This window comes from Indicator indicator, chromosome 2, assembly GCF_027791375.1.
Source record: "Indicator indicator isolate 239-I01 chromosome 2, UM_Iind_1.1, whole genome shotgun sequence".
NCBI classification, from domain to species: domain Eukaryota; kingdom Metazoa; phylum Chordata; class Aves; order Piciformes; family Indicatoridae; genus Indicator; species Indicator indicator.
Genome location: NC_072011.1, coordinates 1,783,867 through 1,801,743, shown reverse-complemented (window position 1 = coordinate 1,801,743; position 17,877 = coordinate 1,783,867). Strand labels below are relative to the sequence as shown.

The following is a 17,877-nucleotide window of genomic DNA, read 5'->3' as shown; positions in this document are numbered from 1 at the left end:
GGCATCCACAATGTCTCTGGGCAGCCTATTCCAGAGTCTCACCACCCTTGTACTGAAGAACTTTTTCCTAAGACCCACTCTAAACCTACTTGTAGAATCATAGAATCATCAAGGTTGGAAAAGACCTCAGAGATCATCAAGTCCAACCTATCACCCAGCACCTCATGACTAACTAAACCATGGCTCCAAGTGCCACATCCAAGCCTTTTTTGAACACCTCCAGGGATGGTGACTCCACCACCTCCCTGGGCAGCACATTCCAATGGCCAATCACTCTTTCTGTGAAGAAAAAAAAATTGCCAGACTAGCTCAGAAGGTTCTGAAAGCAAATGAAGCTCTATTGACAAGCAAACTACAATCTAGAAATATGAAATGCAATGAATATGTACAAAATATGCAATAGATGTACAATTTATAAACAACACAGAAACCCCTCAGACCCTCCTGAATGGATCCAAGGGACCCATTCACCTCCTCCCCCACTCCCTCCCTCCTTCCCATTGCCTCACACAGTAGTTAAAACGGAGATCCCCTGGCAAGGCCACGAGAAGAGAGGAAAGTTGCAAGCAGAAGCAGCAGAAGAAGAAAGGAGAGAAAGAAAGAACTGTTTCTGCCTCTCCTCTATCCCATTAGCAATCCAATGAATTCTATAGACCTTACCATTATTTTTCTTCTACATCCAGTGATAATTTATTTTACTTTCAGTCTTTGCAGGGACTAGGCTAAGGTTCCCACTTCAAGCTGTAACAACTGGACATGGTTTTGCGTTGCTTTAGTTGGAAACACCCTGGGAAAGAAGAATTGAACCAAAATAGAAGCCAAACAGTATCGTGTTAGTCCAAAAGCTTGTTTAGCCAGACAGAGCCTGCAGCAGATGCTTAGAGGAAGATTATTTGAAGTGGGTAAACACACAGCAATGTTCCCCTCAGCCTCTGTTCCCAGTTTTTGGCAATAGGTGGATATTTTATTCCGATCCAGGGCCTGTAGCCATGTCTTTGTGTTTAATAGACCGTGGCAGAGTTTTCTTCTATTTATTCTTCTAATTGCTTTTTGAACTCATTTATACTGTTGTCTCCACAACATCAGGGGGGGCAGCAGATTCAGCTGTGGGCTCTGGGAAAAATGCTCTTTTGTTGGCTACCTTTTATGCACTACCTTCATTGCTTACAGCCTCTTTCTTGTATCTTGACAAACAGTGAATAGTCCTCCCCTGTTGGTTTGTCTGGGCTGTGCAGGAGCCTGCAGACCCCTCCAGCACGCCCCTTCAGCCATCTCTTTGCAAGCTGACGTGTCAAACTGGATTTAAGATACACTTCCACACTTTGGGAGAGAGGCTGCCATTCCCATTTTAAGCCCTTCCTGACTTCAGAAAACTTGCATTCATCACATGGGTCCCTTTGGCACTGCACATGTGTTCGCTCTCCCCACATAGATGCTGTTTTGTAGATACTTTACAGCATTTTCCTACCTATTAGAAGTAGCTTTTTTTTTTTTTTTTTTTTAAGTCTTGAATTAATTAATTTACAAACTTTTGTCTCACAGGAGTTTGGAAGACTCTTTTTAACGTGCTGCTCATTCTTTTTTCTCAGTCTCTGCTGTGATGATGCACTGAACCGTGGCAGACAAAACTTTTTTTGTGTTGTGTTTTTTAGCTGGCTAAAAAGTGTCTCCTTTCTTCACTTCATCCTGACTTGGGATGTAAGGAAAACAGTTCAACCATAAGGTTTATTTTATCTTATGCTTCTCTTTTGTTTTAAAGGTCCTTGGTCAGATGAGCAGGGAACTTTGAACAAGCTCAAATGTGCCTTTTCCTTCCTAACCCCTTGAGACAAAAAATAGAGGAGTTGTGTACTCACCATCTGCTTTGCAAATGACTGCTTTACAAACACATTGCAGCACCCCTAGTCAGAAAATACAAGTTGTGATCATCTAGGAAAAAAAAAAAAACAACATTGATAGAATTTTGAGGAACTGAGTTCATAAAATTCAGGACAAACTGATACAGAGCTGCCTTCCTAGCTCATAGGTTTTATTTACTGATTTCTTTTCACTCTTCTCATGGCCTTTGTACAGTGTGTCAATGCACTGCCAAGTTATAAAGGGGAAAATAATTCTGAAATGGATACTAAGTTCTGAAGTAATAGATGAAGTTCTGAAATAGATAGAAAATTCTGAAATGGATAAAAATTTTTGAAAGAGATAAAAGTTCTGAAATAGAATTAAATTTCTGAAGTAAATAGGTTGGGTATAAAATTCTGAAATGAATAGGGTATAAAATTCTGAAACAAACAGGATGATCCTTGAGGTCCCTTCCAACCCTAACAATTCTATGGTTCTATAATATGCAGACCAAAATAAGCCTGAAACTGTATCCTGTTGTGAGTCTTGCCTTAGCACCTTAGCCCAAGTCCCAGTTTCCAGGTTACAGTGAAAACTCCAGAGAATAAATCCCAAGTATTAGTTGGGGGAAAAAAACAATGGTGGTGCCTCTATCCTGGCTTTAATTTAGGCCTCATGTTTGGCTGTAGGACTGCTGGTGGATCTGGATCTTCTTTGGCTGCCAGGATGGGACACAATCTGGAACACTGGAAGTTCCAGCTCAACACGAGGAGAAAGTTCTTTACTGTGAGGGTGCTGGAGTCCTGGGGCAGGCTGCCCAGAGAGGCTGTACAGTCTCCTCCTCTGGAGACTTTCTAGACATGTCAGGATGTGTTCCTGTGTGACCAGCCCTAGGTGATCCTGCTTTGGCAGAGTGCTTGGACTAGATGATGAAGAAAAGGACTTGGGGGTGCTGGGGGATGAGAAGCTCAACAGGAGCCAGCAGTGAGCACTTGCAGCCCAGAGAGCCAAGCAGAGCCTGGGCTGCAGCAAGAGAAGTGTGGCCAGCAGGGCCAGGGAGGGGATTTTCCTCCTCTGCTCCACTCTGCTGAGACCACACCTGGAGCTCTGTGTCCAGTTCTGGAGCCTCTGTTACAGGAAAGATCTGGAGGTGCTGGAAGGTGTCCAGAGAAGGGCCACAAGGGTAAGCAGAGGGCTGGAGCTGCTCTCCTATGGAGACAGACTGAGAGAGTTGGGGTTGTGCAGTATGGAGAAGAGAAGGCTCCAAGGAGACCTTCTTGTGGCCTTCCAGGATCTGAAGAGGGCTACAAGAAAGCTGGGGAGGGACTTCTTAGCGTGTCAGGGAGTGATAGGACTGGGGGGAGTGGAGCAAAACTAGAAATGGGGAGATTCAAATTGGATGTCAGGAAGAAGTTGCTCCCCATGAGGGTGGTGAGACACTGGCACAGGTTGCCCAGGGAGGTGGTGGAAGCCTCATCCCTGGAGGTTTTTGCAGCCAGGCTGAATGTGGCTGTGAGCAACCTGCTCTGGTGTGAGGTGTCCCTGTCCATGGCAGGGGATTGGAAGTGGATGATCTTTGGAGTCCCTTCCCACCCTGACAATTCTGATTCTATGATCTCTAGAGGTCCCTCCCAACCCTTACCATTCTGTGATTCTGTGGGTGTCAGCCCTACAGTCACTTGATCCTCCTGTACCCCACCTCCCTCAAGCCTGGCAGCCAGTGCCAAGCCATTTGCGGTGCCAGGGTCCGCAGTGGATCCGATGGCACACAGGGAGCAGAGGGGATCCCGGCTGCAGCGGAGCCAGCGCAGTGGCACAGCACCAACCATGCAAAGTGTCCTGTGACTGAGGCAGCAAGGCAGGGCTGAAAGGCTCTGGGGTGCCAGAGCTCACTGGGCACAGGTTAAAGCAGCTCTGAGGCCAGTCTGAGTTGGGCAGCATTTGGTTTGAGATCAGCATCTATGTTTAGCTCTTTCTAGGTGTCCTGAATATGATCTAAGCTTTAATTGTTTCTAGAGGTGCAGGGGTGAGCTCCCTTGCCTATGTAGAGGTGCATGGTGCTGTCTGCATGTCCTGTGGCAGCTGAGACACATGCATGAGGCTGGCAGTTATAAGATAGACCTGTACCCTGACAGGCACCTTATCACAAGGTACCTCAGTATGGGCAACCGAGTTAGTCCCCAGGCAGCAGTCACCTTGCCGGCGCTGAGCTCTGTGCAGACTGGAGCTGAGGCTTCCCTAGCTTCAGTGTGAGCTGAGTTTTTAGGGGTGAACCTTCTAGAATAGGGTTCTCGGTTGGACTTAGTGATCTTGAGGGTCTCTTCTAACCTGAACGTTTCTGTGATTCTGTAAACTGCCTGCTGGGCTCCACTGTCTGCACTGAGTGGATCTCCAGTCCTATCCTTTCAGGATTCAATTGCCCTCAACATTCTTCTTCAGTGTTATTTTAAGTGCTATCATGTAGCCTACCTAACTTTTAGCTGCTTTTTATCAGAGGTTGGAGGTCTCCTTGGGTCCTTTTGTCTTATCTAGGAGCCCTGTTCAGATAGCTGGAGTAGCCCAGGACATCTCAGCCTGCACTGGGCATCTGCGTAAGCCACTGAACTGAAATATTCCTGTCCAGGGCAATCTGGTCCCTGATCTGATCAGGGGAGCAAGTGCTCAAAAAGCAGCATTGTTATGAAAACATTCCCAAAGCCAAGGTGTGCATGGAAACACTCTTTGTGTGTGTCAAGAAAATGCACTAAGCAGGAGCTGTTATAAATCACCAAAACATGCTCAAGGTTCTGTGCCTTCAGATTGTTTTTCTTCCTTTAATGGCCTGTCCAACCTTACTGCAGGGCTTAATATACCTGCTGGTGGCTGCAGTGAGCACTGATTATCGACCTAACCAGCTTAGCCTCTGTTTATCTCACTCAGTAATGTATTTACTAACCTCACCTCACCCCCTGTGCTGTCCCAGCCAGCACTGCCAGCCCAGAGCCAGCCAGCAGCACTCCAAGTCCTGTGGGGCCTCTGTGCTGGCAGTGTGAGAGTTGGTTTTTGTGTGGAGCCAAGAGCTGGTTTGTGTTTTGAGCCATGTTCCTGTATCAAACAGCAGACAGCAACCTACTGACAAACAGAATCATAGAATCAGAGAATTTCCAGGGTGGGAAGGGACCTCAAGGCTCATCCAGTTCCAACCCCCTGCTATGGGCAGGGACACCTCACACTCAAGCAGGTTGCTCACAGTCACATTCAGCCTGGCTGCAAAAACCTCCAGGGATGAGGCTTCCACCACCTCCCTGGGCAACCTGTGCCAGTGTCTCACCACCCTCATAGGGAAGAACTTCTTCCTAACATCCAATCTGAATCTCCCCATTTCCAGTTCTGTCCCATTACAAACAGAGCTGGAAGGAATTGGCTTACAGGTTGTTCCTATATCAAACAGCAGACAGCAACCTTCCTGACACACAGGGCTGGAAGGAATTGGCTTAGAACTTGTTTCTTGGAAGAAGTGACCTAAGACAGGGAGTCTTGTGGGCTCTCTGCCACTACCAATACAGACATGTACCAGAGACTGTCCTCTGCTTGCTTAGCCTGCCAGAGAGGACTGCTTGCTGAAGGGCCACTCTTGTGTCACTTCAGATGGCAATGCTTTTTGCCAGCTGCCTGGGAAGCAGGCACTGGTTTCCATGTGCTCACCATGTTAGTGTGCCCTAAGGAAGGCAACTAAGAAACTTAAAGCAAGTTAGAGTCCTTTTTCAAAGTGCTTGGGAGTGGTTTAGGTTTGAAATTAGTAACTTGAAAGAGCCCAAATCCTTAGTTAATAATTTACATGTGAATAAAGCTGAGGGAATGCCTGAGATTCCAGCTCCTCCATTTGATTGCCTCATGTTTACACACTGTGGAGCTCTTTCAGGGAGCACAAGATGTTTGTCTTTTGGCTTCCCTGGGATGCTGAGGTATTTCCCAAGGCTGATGGAATGCATTTGCATGTTTTGCCCTGTAGGATTGTATGGGCCTAACTTGTTTTGACATCTACATGTGAGTTCCATATTAGCCTTCAGACTGCTATTGTAAATGTTGCTTTTGGTTATTGAAAATGGCTTCCTTCCTGCCAGGCAGACAGCATTCAACTGTTCAATTGTAATTTGTGTGTGCACACATGGGGGTTTGAGCTGTTCTTGGAAGACTAAGGAATGGTTTTCCTTTGGATACTGGAGATGCAGGCAGAAGGCTCTGATGCTACTGGCTAGAAAAACCTTCAAAAGGGAAGAATCACAGAGTTATTAGGGTTGGAAGGGACCTCAAGGATCATCCAGTTCCACTAGATCAGGCTGCTCAGAGCCACATCTACTCTGGCCTTAAAAACCTCCAGGCATGAGGCTTCCACCAACTCCCTGGGCAACCTTTTCTGGTGTCTCACCACCCTCATGGGGAAGAACTTCTTATAGAATCATAGGATCAGTCAGGGTTGGAAGGCACCTCAAGGATGATCCAGTTCCAACCCCCCTGCCAGGGGGAGGGGCACCCCACACTAGAGCAGGCTGGCTAGAGCTTCATCCTGCCTGGCCTTAAACACCTTCAGGGATGGGGCTCGACCACCTCCCTGGGCAACCCATTCCAGGCTCTCACCACTCTCATGGGGAAGAACTTCTTCCTTACATCCAGTCTGAATCTCCCCACTTCCAGCTTTGTTCCATTATCCCTAGTCCTGTCACTACCTGATATTTCTTCCTAATTGTGTCAGTGTGAGTTGAAATTCCCCCCCCACCAACAAGTAACCAGGCTAGCCCAGTCTGGAAGCAAATGAAAAGCTGTATTTACAAGCAGAGTCTAAAATCTACGATGAAATGCAATGAATATGTACAAATATACAAAATTCACAACATTCACAAATATATACAATCAACAGAAAAGCACAACCGATCTCCCTTTGCTTCCCCCCAAGGGGACCCTCCCAAAGGGGCCTCTCTCTCCCAGGAGCTTCCCCCCAGACCCCCCTGGACAGAGAAGCAGAGTTAGTTAAGCAGAAAGTTGTTAACTTAGCTGCCAAGGTCAGTGTGTTATCTTCAGCCAGAAGAGAAGAAGAAACAGCAGCCAGACAGCCCAGCAACTGCCCCCACTGCCGAACGCAGAATGTGCAGAGTGCCTACTTTGTTTTGGGTAATAGTTCTTAAACATTTCTATCTATCCAATGGAAGTGTTTAGAACAATTGTTATTTTGCTTTCTTACACCCAATAGTGACTTATTTACATTCTTTCACTTTCTCTGTTCTGAACTTTGCAAGGAAAAATTAAAAAGACAGTTTCAAACCATCACACTAATGTCTAATCTAAACCTCCCCCTGGTTCCATCCCCTCCAGTCCTATGACTACCCAACATCTTAAAAAGTCCCTCCCCAGCTTTCTTGAGCTCCCTTCAGATTCTGGAAGGCCACAAGAAAGTCTCCTCAGAGCCTTCTCTTCTTTAGACTGCACAACCCCAACTCTCTCAGTCTGTCTCCAGAGCAGAGCAGCTCCAGCCCTCTGCTCATCCTCCTGGCCCTTCTCTGGACACCTTCCAGCACTTCCAGATCTTTCCTGTAACAGAGGCTCCAGCACTGGACACAGAGCTCCAGGAGTGGTCTCAGCAGAGTGGAGCAGAGGGGGAGAATCCCCTCCCTGGCCCTGCTGGCCACACTTCTCTTGCTGCAGCCCAGGCTCTGCTTGGCTCTCTGGGCTGCAAGTGCTCACTGCTGGCTCTTATTGAGCCTCTCATTCCCCACCACCCTCAAGGTCTTTTCTTCAGGGCTCCTTTGTGGAGAATTTTGTAAGAGCAAATGTGTGTTGCAGTCAACACATCCCCAAATCCAACCCATTTTCAGCAGGTTAGGTGTTTCTTGCTTACATGTCATAAATTGCAGAATTCAGTCATTTAGCAGATGGGACTAGCTAGGATCTTATAAGATCAAAGTCTTCAGCCATTATCTGAACAGAAAAAAAAGTCACTTATGAAATTCAGCTGAGACACTGAAGTTGTCATCATTTGAATAGGAAAAAAAGTCACTTAAATTGAGCTGAGACACTGAAGTTGTCACTATTTGAATAGGAAAAAAAGTCACTTAAATTGAGCTGAGACACTGAAGTTGTCACTATTTGAATAGGAAAAAAAGTCAAATTGAGCTGAGACACTGAAGTTGTCATCATTTGTCACACTTGGTTTAAAAGCATTGCTTCTTGTCCTATTGCTACAAGCCTTTGTAAGTAGTCCGTCTCCAGCTTTCTTGTACGCCCCAGTCAGGTACTGGAAGGGCATTAAAAGGTCTCCCTGGAGCCTCCTCTTCCCCAGGCTGAACACCCTCAACTCCCTCAGCCTGTCCTCATAGCAGAGGTGCTCCAACCCCCGGATCATTTTTGTGGCCCTGTGTCTCTATGGAGAGGTGCTCCAGCCCTCTGATCGTTTTTTGAGCGCACATGAGAAGCAGGTGAGGCTGGAGGAGCCCCTGGGCAGCCTGCTCTAGTTGGGGATGTCCGTGCTGACTGTGGGGCGGTCGGACTGGATGAGCTTTGGAGGTCTCTTCCAGCCTGGCCCCTTCTATGATTCTAACCAGCAGTCCTCTCTTCATGTCTCTTGTCTGTGTTTCTCTTTTGCAGACAGGACAGGATGGGTCATCCCCGAGACCTGCCCCCACCCGCATTCCCGTGTCAAAAGGTATGAAAGCAGGAAAGGCAGTAGTGGCAGCCTCGGGAGCAGGAAATGGGACAAAATTCGAGCCTCGGGCCGAGACTCAGTCTATGAAAATAGAACTGAAGAAGTCTTCAGCCGGCAGCTCTGCCTCCCTGGGCGGGGGTCAGGGCTGACGGCGGTGGCTCAGGGGGTATGTTCTGCAGGTTTTACTGCTACCATGGAAACCAACCCCACCCCACCCCACCCCTCTCTGTGTAGTTTCTCACTTTTTGCCTGTACTAATGAAGTCCTGCAGCTGTCACTTAACGAACTAATAAGTGTGTGCACCGACCACTGAAGTAATAGCAGCCTTCTGTTCTCTGGATGAAGTTTAAAAAGATGTGGTGGGTTGAGATTACCCCCCAGGTAAGATGAGAGAATTACCCCCCAGATAAGATGAGAGAATTACCCCCCAGGTAAGATAAGATGAATTACCCCCCAGGTAAGATGAGAGAATTATCCCCCCAGATAAGATGAGAGAATTACCCCCCAGGTAAAATGAGAGAATTACCCTCCAGCTAATTGGAGAGGATTACCCCCCAGCTAATTGGAGAGGATTACCCTCCAGCTAATTGGAGAGAATTACCCCCCAGCTAATTGGAGAGGATTGCCCCCCAGCTAATTGGAGAGGATTGCCCCCCAGCTAATTGGAGGGGATTGCCCCCCAGCTAGTTGGAGAGGATTGCCCCCCAGGTAATTGGAGAGGATTGCCCCCCAGCTAGTTGGAGAGGATTGCCCCCCAGCTAATTGGAGGGGATTGCCCCCCAGCTAGTTGGAGAGGATTGCCTCCCAGCTAATTGGAGGGGATTGCCCCCCAGCTAATTGGAGGGGATTGCCCCCCAGCTAATTGGAGGGGATTGCCCCCCAGCTAATTGGAGAGGATTACCCCCCAGCTAATTGGAGAGAATTACCCTCCCCAAAATAAAATCGCCAGACCAGCTCAGCTGGAAGCAAACGAAGCTCTGTTTAGAAGCAAAACTACAATCTAGAAACGTGAGGTGCAATGGATGTGTACAAAATATACAATATTTACATGTATTTACAATTTAGATACAGCATAAGAACCCTCATGGACAAAACCAGGGGGTTCCCAATAGCTTCCCCCTCTCCCCCACCCCAGACAAGGGAGAAAAGCAGAGAGTAGCTTGTGAGTATTTAGCCACAAGAAGAATACAGCCAAGGTCAGCAACAGCCATGCAAAAGCTACCAGCTAGTATCTGTTAGAGCAAAGAAGCTGAAAAGAGAACAAAAGTTATTTTATACAACTAACTTGCTGTTAGTTATCAGCCCAATGGGATTATGTAGACTTTATCATTATTTTTCCCTTTACATCCAGTGGTAATTTATTTATATTCTACCACTTTCTGCTCAATCTGTGGGAAATTTCCTAGGCATGAGCCTAAAACTGCCACAAAAGAAAACAAAAGAACAACAACAAAAAAGCCATCAAAAAGGCAGTTGTGTGCAGGAAGCTGTATGCCAGCCTAGAAAGGGAGAATGGGACAAGTGCACTAGGTTCAGGAATTCTTAATGGCAGGACTTGGTAATTTGTTACTAGATGGAAGGAAGTCTGGTCATGTTTGCTAGATTGCCTTACACTGTAATGGGTCACCTTCCACCTTCCCTATGCATGGGGCACTTCCCTGCCTGCCTGTGATCACAGTACTCAGATGCCACCTTGCCTAAGGAAGCAGTGCCAGGAGAAGAGTGCACTTGAGGTCCTGTTTTTAATGTAAGCTAATACCTGGGGTGTGGGAGGGAAGGGAAGAGAGGAAAGATGGGCACCCTGTTACCAGCATTCTCTCTAGGAATCTCCCACCCCAATCAGCATTTCTCAGGGTGAGCTGCTTGCTCAAGGCAGCTACAAAATGTGCCCCAATATTCAGCAGCAGCACTGCTAAGCAGCAGCTGATTTAGAATCATAGAATGGTCCAGGCCAGAAGGGACCTCCAAAGCTCATGCAGTCCAACCTCCCCACAGTCAGCAGGGACATCCCCAACTAGATCAGGCTGCCCAGGGCCTCGTTGAGCTTCACCTTGAATATCTCCAGGGATGGAGCCTCAACCACCTCCCTGGGCAACCTGTTGCAGTGTTCCACCAGCCTCATGGTGCACAACTTCTTCCTCACATCCAATCTCAAGCTGCTCTGCTCTCCTTTGAAGCCATTGTCCCTGCTCCTGTCCCTGCAGCCCTTTGCAAACAGTCTCTCTGCAGCCTTCTTGGAGCCCCTTCAGGTCCTGGCAGGCTGCTCTTAGGTGTCCCTGCAGCCTTCTCTTCTCCAGGCTGAACACCCCCAGCTCCCTCAGCCTGTCCTCCTAGCAGAGCTGCTCCAAGTCCCTGAGCATTTTTATGGCCCTCCTCTGGACCCTTTCCATCAGCTCCATGTCCCTCCTATATTGAGGGCTCCAGAGCTGTACACAATACTTCGTCCAGAGGGGGTTAATACTTAAACATAGAGACTACTTACAACTGTGTCCCTGACTTACACACACTGGGACACTGCCAGCTCAGGGGTCAGGTGAAGGCAAATGAGCCAAAAGGTGTTTAGTCTTTAGGAAAAGCCTGAGAAACATTGATTTGGCTAAAATCAGTGCAGTCTGTTTGTGCCTGCTCCAAAGACCACTAAAGGCTATGAAATAAGTCACTCCACTGACCTCAGCAGGTCCTTAGTTTTCCTGGTTGGATGAACTTGTGCTGTATTTAAACCTTAGCTGCCAAGCATCCTTTATGTCTTAAAGGGGAAGTCAGCACAAGCAGCTGGTGGCACAAATTGCCACCTGAAGGCACAGCTCAGGTATAGACAGTGGAAGAGAGAGGGTTTGGTGTGGAAGTTACTCTCCATTCTCAGCTGCTTGAAGGAATTTGCCTTATATACAAACTGCCTCACAGGGCCATAGTGGCTCATCATTTTTCCCTCCCTCTTTGTGATTTCCTTCTTTGTATGTTTGCATTTGTAAGCATGCTGTAAGGAATTGTTCTGGCATGGAAATGGTGTGGATGCCAGTGATTTGTTGTGATTGTTTATTTAATAGCAGTAAAGTTTATTATTAAAGGAAGTTTCCATTCAGTGATCAATTTCCACAGAAGAAATTCATAACCAGAAGAAGTGGAGCTGAGCAGACTGATAAATGAGGGGTTTAAAGCTTGTTTAATAGCTCAACCATGACAGCAAGCTGTGAAGGACCCTAGTGGTAAGGAACAGCTTTCAGAAGACAAGTCAGGAAGACCAGCAATAAACAAGAAATACAATCCACAGAAAAGAAAATGCACCAGTGGGTGAAATATTAAATGGCTGTTTGCCTGGGAAAAGAGAGTTCATGGAGAAATCTGCCATAGAAGGTCAACAAAATTATATTCAGGCCAAGCAATGTTTAGTCTTTAATCTGCACTTTGCTTTGCTTCCCAGTTTGAGATCCAGACATGGCCCTTGTCCCAGCATGAAGCTGGCATTTGATTCTTCACTTGAGGGGCATCATATCTGTGGAGTCAAAGCTGCTGCCATGTCAAAAAGCAGAAGGGTTCAGTTTCTGCACCCCTAGCACCTGCAATACCTCTGAATTCTGAGGTTCTGCTTCCTGCAACATCTGAAAATCAGCGTCACATTGGTAGCTTTTTTTCGTAAGAGTCAATTCCCAGCATTTCAGATACAACTTGGAAACTGGAATTAGCAAGCAGTGTGATGAGTTACCATGCCAGAAACACAGCAGATCCTCCCCACTCCCTGTATCACTTAGAAGCCTTCATTTGCAACATGGTTGCAGAGATCTTCTTCCTGTAGCATAGACTTTACATCAGATGTTTGAAGAAAACACAATGTTAAGAGCTTTTCTTTTTTTTTGCTGGGTGTTCACTCTAAATCCTGGCACTGATGTCTTCAAGTCAAAGCAGTCAGTTAAATAATACTGTGAACATCAGCCCTGAGCTAATGTGGCTTGATACAGTGATGAACTACAGCTGCCTTAAGCTTCCCTTTTCAGAGTCTTGTTTCAAAGAAACTTAGTCCTTCAGTTTAACTATTGCTCTACCCAAGGCAATGTCCTCTGTGTGCCTGTGGTTGAAAAATGTGCTTTGCGTGAGACTCAAGAAATTAATTCACCTGCTGAAACAGTACCTGAAATCCAGGATTCACCAGCCTTATAGTACCTGAAATCCAGGCTACACCAACAAGCACAACTGGACCTCAACTGCAGGCACAAGCTGGGGGATTGCTCTTGTGGAGCCAGTGAGATTTCATGAGACAGACTTGAGAAATTCCAGACAGGTCAGACTTGAGGATCCTGTTCTTTTCCCTAGGGGCAACACAACAAAAAGGAACTTTTTGCCCCATAGCAGAAGGCTAAAGAGTGGGAATCAGACAACTGGTTTAACCATTAGTGAAAATAGGTGTTTAGTTAGACTTTATTATATTGCAATTCCTCTGAGTCTGAAGACAGTTGTGTTCAGTGACCTGAGGTAAGGTTCTCCATTCAGTAGGTCAGCTCCAGAAAGCAAATCAGACGAACAAGGCTGAAGACAGTGCCTAAGCCCCTGAGGCATCCCATAGGCCTTCCAGAAGTTCTTCCACTGCCCTTGTTCTGTCAGTGTTTCAGTTGTCACTTCACTAGCACTGCTGCCTCTAAACCTAATTGAGATCCACAGTCTAGGAATTCTTGTGTTTCCTCTAAGGGCTTTAAGTCAAGCCACAATTTCATGGTCAATCAAAGTCAGGATGTAACCCTCCTTCTGCAGTCAAATCTGTAGCCTTGTCTTTGGCACCTTCAGACAAGAAAGTACTTACTGCTGTGTGGTTGGCCCTTGAGCTGGACAAGTGTTTGAACTTTACTGAGGAACTGAACTAAAAGGAATCTGCCAAGAAAGCATAAGGGCTGGTTTTAACATAGCTTAGTTCCAGGCTCTTGGGCCAGAAAAGGAAAGAAGGAAGTCATAGGCTGTCTTAAAGTGCCTGTGGAATCATGAATACCTCCTAGGAAATCAAACACCACACAAGTGAAGGGGGAGTGCTGCTTGTTTTAAAAAGCTCTTGATTGAAACCTCTGAAGAAAGGTGGGGGGGACAGTGCCCCTCCTCACCAACAGCTGAGGAGATTCAAACTCACATCATCTCTGGCCAGGTTCACCAATGGCATTGGCAGACAGTTGAGGGGGAAGAAGGTGGCATTCTTGCTCCCTCTTGTAAAGGCTGTGCTGTTCTGCAAGGAAGGTTTTGGTATTCACTGAGCAGAAACATGAGCGTGGTTGAGTGGTCAGGATATTGCACTAGGAGGAGGGAGCCCCCCTGGGATTCTAGTCCCTGTTCCAAAGGCTGCGTCTGAGCCTGGTCTTTTGTGAAAAGAAGGCTTATAAGAAGTGCCTGTGTTCATCCATCCCTTCAGCTGCCCTTCCTTGATGAATAGCACTGAACACTTCAACCATTTCCAAGCAAATCTGACAAAGAATACTCTCCAGATTAAGAACTTCCAGCTTAATGAAAAGGGCAACAGAGAAGAGGAGCAAGACCTTAGCAGTGCCACACTGTGCACAAGGATGTAGCATGAGCTCACCTTCATACAGCATCAAAGAGTGGACACAAGAGAGGGATGTGAGAAATCCAGCAAGGACAAGCTTTGTCCAGGCCTCAGATTGTCCTAGGCACCAAGCAAATGCCATAGGAAAATGTTGGGGCCTTTATTTACAGGGCTTCTTGTGTGTTCTGTATTACTGGATTGCAGAGCAGGGACCAAGCCCTCCTCTGCCCAGGTGATCATCTAGAGTGACTCATACCTCCTCTCTCTTACCTTTTGCTTTCACATATGCAGGAAGTCGAACAGCCTCAGTAGCAAAAAGCACTCGGCTTGAAATACTAATGATAGTTACAGTGCTTCATCAGGACCTGAGCTGGCTGAGAACCAACCTTTGTATATTTGGTAGGAATCAAGAGTTGCTTTGTTCTGGCAACATGAGCACAGGCTCATAGGATGTTAGGGGTTGGAAGGGACTTATGGAGATCTTCAAGTCCAACCCCCCTGCCAGAGCAGGACCATAGAATCCAGCACACGTCACACAGGAACACATCCAGATGGGGCTGGAAAGTCTCCAGAGAAGGAGACTCCACAACCTCTCTGGGCAGCCTGCTCCAGGGCTCTGGCACCCTCACAGTCAGGAAGTTCCTCCTCCTGTTGAGGTGGAACCTCCTGTGCTGGAGTTTCTATCCATTACCCCTTGTCCTATCCCAGGCTGCAACTGAGCAGAGCCTGTCCCTGTCCCCTCCCTCTTGACCCCCAGCCCTCAGCTATTGATAGACATTGATCAGATCCTCTCTCAGCCTTCTCCCCTCCAGAATAAACAGCCCCAGGGCTCTCAGCCTCTCCTCATCAGGCAGTGCTCCAGTCCCTTCAGCATCCTTCTAGCCCTCCCTCAGACTCTCTCGAGTAGATCCCTGCCCCTCTCAGCTGCAGAGCTATCGGCTCTGAGAGGCAGGTATGAGCCACTCAGGTAGGAATTGTTCTTCAGGACTTCAAACCCAGAAATACCCTAGGATGATTCTCTTCTGCTGCTTGGGCCTGCATTGTCTGTGGCACCTACACTTTTGTATCACCTGGTGTTGTTTGTTTGTATGTGTTGTAAGAAGAAATTAAACTTCCCATGGTAAAATATCAGTTGCTGTGCTTCATTCTATGAACTGGTTACCTTTTTTTCATAGGCCAGCTGCTAATGATGTGCTTCCTGGAGAAGTCTGAATTACAGCAGTGGGACTGAAAGCAGAATTAGCAGCTTGACAGAAACTTTGTTTGCTTTTCCTGCTGTTAAAATAAATCATTTTGTTTAAGAGAATTCAGAGCTCCTTGAAATATTCTCAGCTATAAGCCTAGAGAAATTGATGTGATCATATCCTAGATACAGTATTCCCACAGAGGGTGGGCTGACAGAACTCTGACAAAATGTGGCCTATTTTAATTTTAGCTTAATAACTGCTGCTAGTGAATATTAAGGGGGGTGGTGGAAATAATTTCACATAGTTTGTGTGACTCCCATTGAGGTTAATGGGAGTCTGATGTTAAGCAAATGCAGCTTTTTGCGTCATACTCTGATTAAAGTTAGAGAACTTCACTGGTTGCAAGGCAAAACCATGCTGTACTTTGTGGTTCTTTCACATATGTTGCTCAGATTTGGTAGAACTGCTATGCATATTTATTTATATTTATTGATAAATATTTATATTTATTGATAAATCATATGGCAAAGAACTACTTTCTGCTTGGGAAATGTTATTATTTCATCTGCCTTCACATGATTTCCTTGAAGATTGCCTTAGCCCTGCTAAGTCACCTCCTATGAAAACATCACTGGAACCTGCCATCTGGTGGCAAAGCTCTGGCATTAGAGCATGGAAAACACTGGGATAGTATCATAGAATGGTCCAGGCTGGAAGGGACCTCCACAGCTCATCCAGTCCAAGCCCTCTGCACTCAGCAGGGACATCCCCAACTAGAGCAGCTTGCCCACAGCCCTCTCCAGCCTCACCTGGACCTGAAGATCTCCAGGGATGGAGCCTCAACCACCTCCCTGGTTAACCTGTGCCAGTGTTCCACCACCCTCCTGCTGCACAACTTCTTCCTCACATCCAATCTCAAGCTGCTCTGCTCTCCTTTGAAGCCATTGTCCCTGCTCCTGTCCCTGCAGCCCTTTGCAAACAGTCTCTCTGCAGCCTTCTTGGAGCCCCTTCAGGTCCTGGCAGGCTGCTCTTAGGTGTCCCTGCAGCCTTCTCTTCTCCAGGCTGAACACCCCCAGCTCCCTCAGCCTGTCCTCCTAGCAGAGCTGCTCCAAGTCCCTGAGCATTTTCATGGTCTTCTCTTCATGTAACTTAACCAAACACCTTACAAACATTAGTTAGGAAGCAGGAAAAGGCAGAAGTTAATAAAAAATGTAAAAGGGAATAATTCTGTGGTTAGTGTAATTTCTTGGATCTTGCAAATCAGACCATTAAGAGAGGAAGGAATCAAAACCAATTTCAATGAAGAAAATTAGTCTTTCTCAAATTATTTCTGTTTCTAGTTAGCATTGGTACAGGTACAGTGTTTGGAGTGCATGAAATACACCTTGTCAGAGAAAAATGGCATTGATAGCTAAAATCCCTGTATTAAATAATTGTCTGTAAGAGCAGTGTAGAGATAGAAGAACAGAAATAAGTACAGGCAGAAGAAAAACAGTAAGTATTTCATCTGAGCCCAGAGGTCAGTCAGGGACAGGGATCCTTTGTGTTGCACATAGGACAAAGTTCCAACCTCCAACAATGCCAGCGCTGAGGTTTGCACACTGGGGCTGAAGCTTAGCCCTCTGGAGTCAGCAGCACAATGGAGCAGGCTTGCTGAATAAAAGCAGCATAGCTTCCTAAGCCAGGTTTAACTGGAGAAGGAGAAACTATCCCAGACCTCTTCCTCAGCCCCACTGCACAATTGCCAATGGATCCAACTCAGTTCTATGATTCTGTGAGTTGTGGTTCTTTGATTCTGTGAGTTGTGGTTCTATGGTTCTATGATTCTATGAGTTGTGATTCTATGATTTTGTGAGTTGTGGTTCTATGGTTCTATGATTCTATGAGTTATGGTTCTACGATTCTATGAGTTGTGATTCTATGATTTTTTTGAGTTGTGGTTCTATGATTCTGTGAATTATGGTTCTATGGTTCTATGATTCTGTGAGTTGTGATTCTATGATTCTGTGAGTTGTGGTTCTATGATTCTATGAATTGTGGTTCTGTGGTTCTATGATTCTGTGAGTTGTGGTTCTATGGTTGTATGAGTTGTGGTTCTATGGTTCTATGATTCTGAGTTATGGTTCTATGATTCTGTGAGTTGTGGTTCTATGATTCTATGAGTTATGGTTCTATGATTCTGTGAGTTGTGGTTCTATGGTTGTATGAGTTGTGGTTCTATGGTTCTATGATTCTGAGTTATGGTTCTATGATTCTGTGAGTTGTGGTTCTATGGTTGTATGAGTTGTGGTTCTATGGTTCTATGATTCTGTGAGTTGTGGTTCTATGGTTGTATGAGTTGTGGTTCTATGGTTCTATGATTCTGAGTTATGGTTCTATGATTCTGTGAGTTGTGATTCTATGATTCTGTGAGTTGTGATTCTATGAGTTGTGGTTCTGTGTTTCTGAGTTATGGATTTGTTTAGACAGGATACAAGAAAGCCAACTCCCAAGTCTTCTGCCTGATCCAGGTGTGGGACTGGAACCTTGGTGTCCTTGTGGTTTAATCCATTCAGCTGTGTTACTCTTTTTCCCTGTGTATTGCCAAGTGGTGGTCTTGACTTTGAAGTGGAAACCAAGGGCCTGGTACTAATTTTGTTTCCTTTGTAGCAAGTAGC

At 46.3% G+C, this 17,877-nt stretch overlaps 1 protein-coding gene across 2 annotated transcripts in view; it reads left to right on the top strand.

Moving 5' to 3' along the window:
- FILIP1 (filamin A interacting protein 1) overlaps positions 1–8,664 on the top strand; it is a 75,643-nt gene extending 66,979 nt beyond the window's left edge. For both annotated transcript variants that reach the window (XM_054397558.1, XM_054397551.1), the window contains exon 5: positions 8,458–8,664. In XM_054397558.1, coding sequence (XP_054253533.1) covers positions 8,458–8,664 — 207 coding nt within the window. The remainder of the gene's footprint in view (positions 1–8,457) is intronic.
- Positions 8,665–17,877: the final 9,213 nt, after the last annotated feature.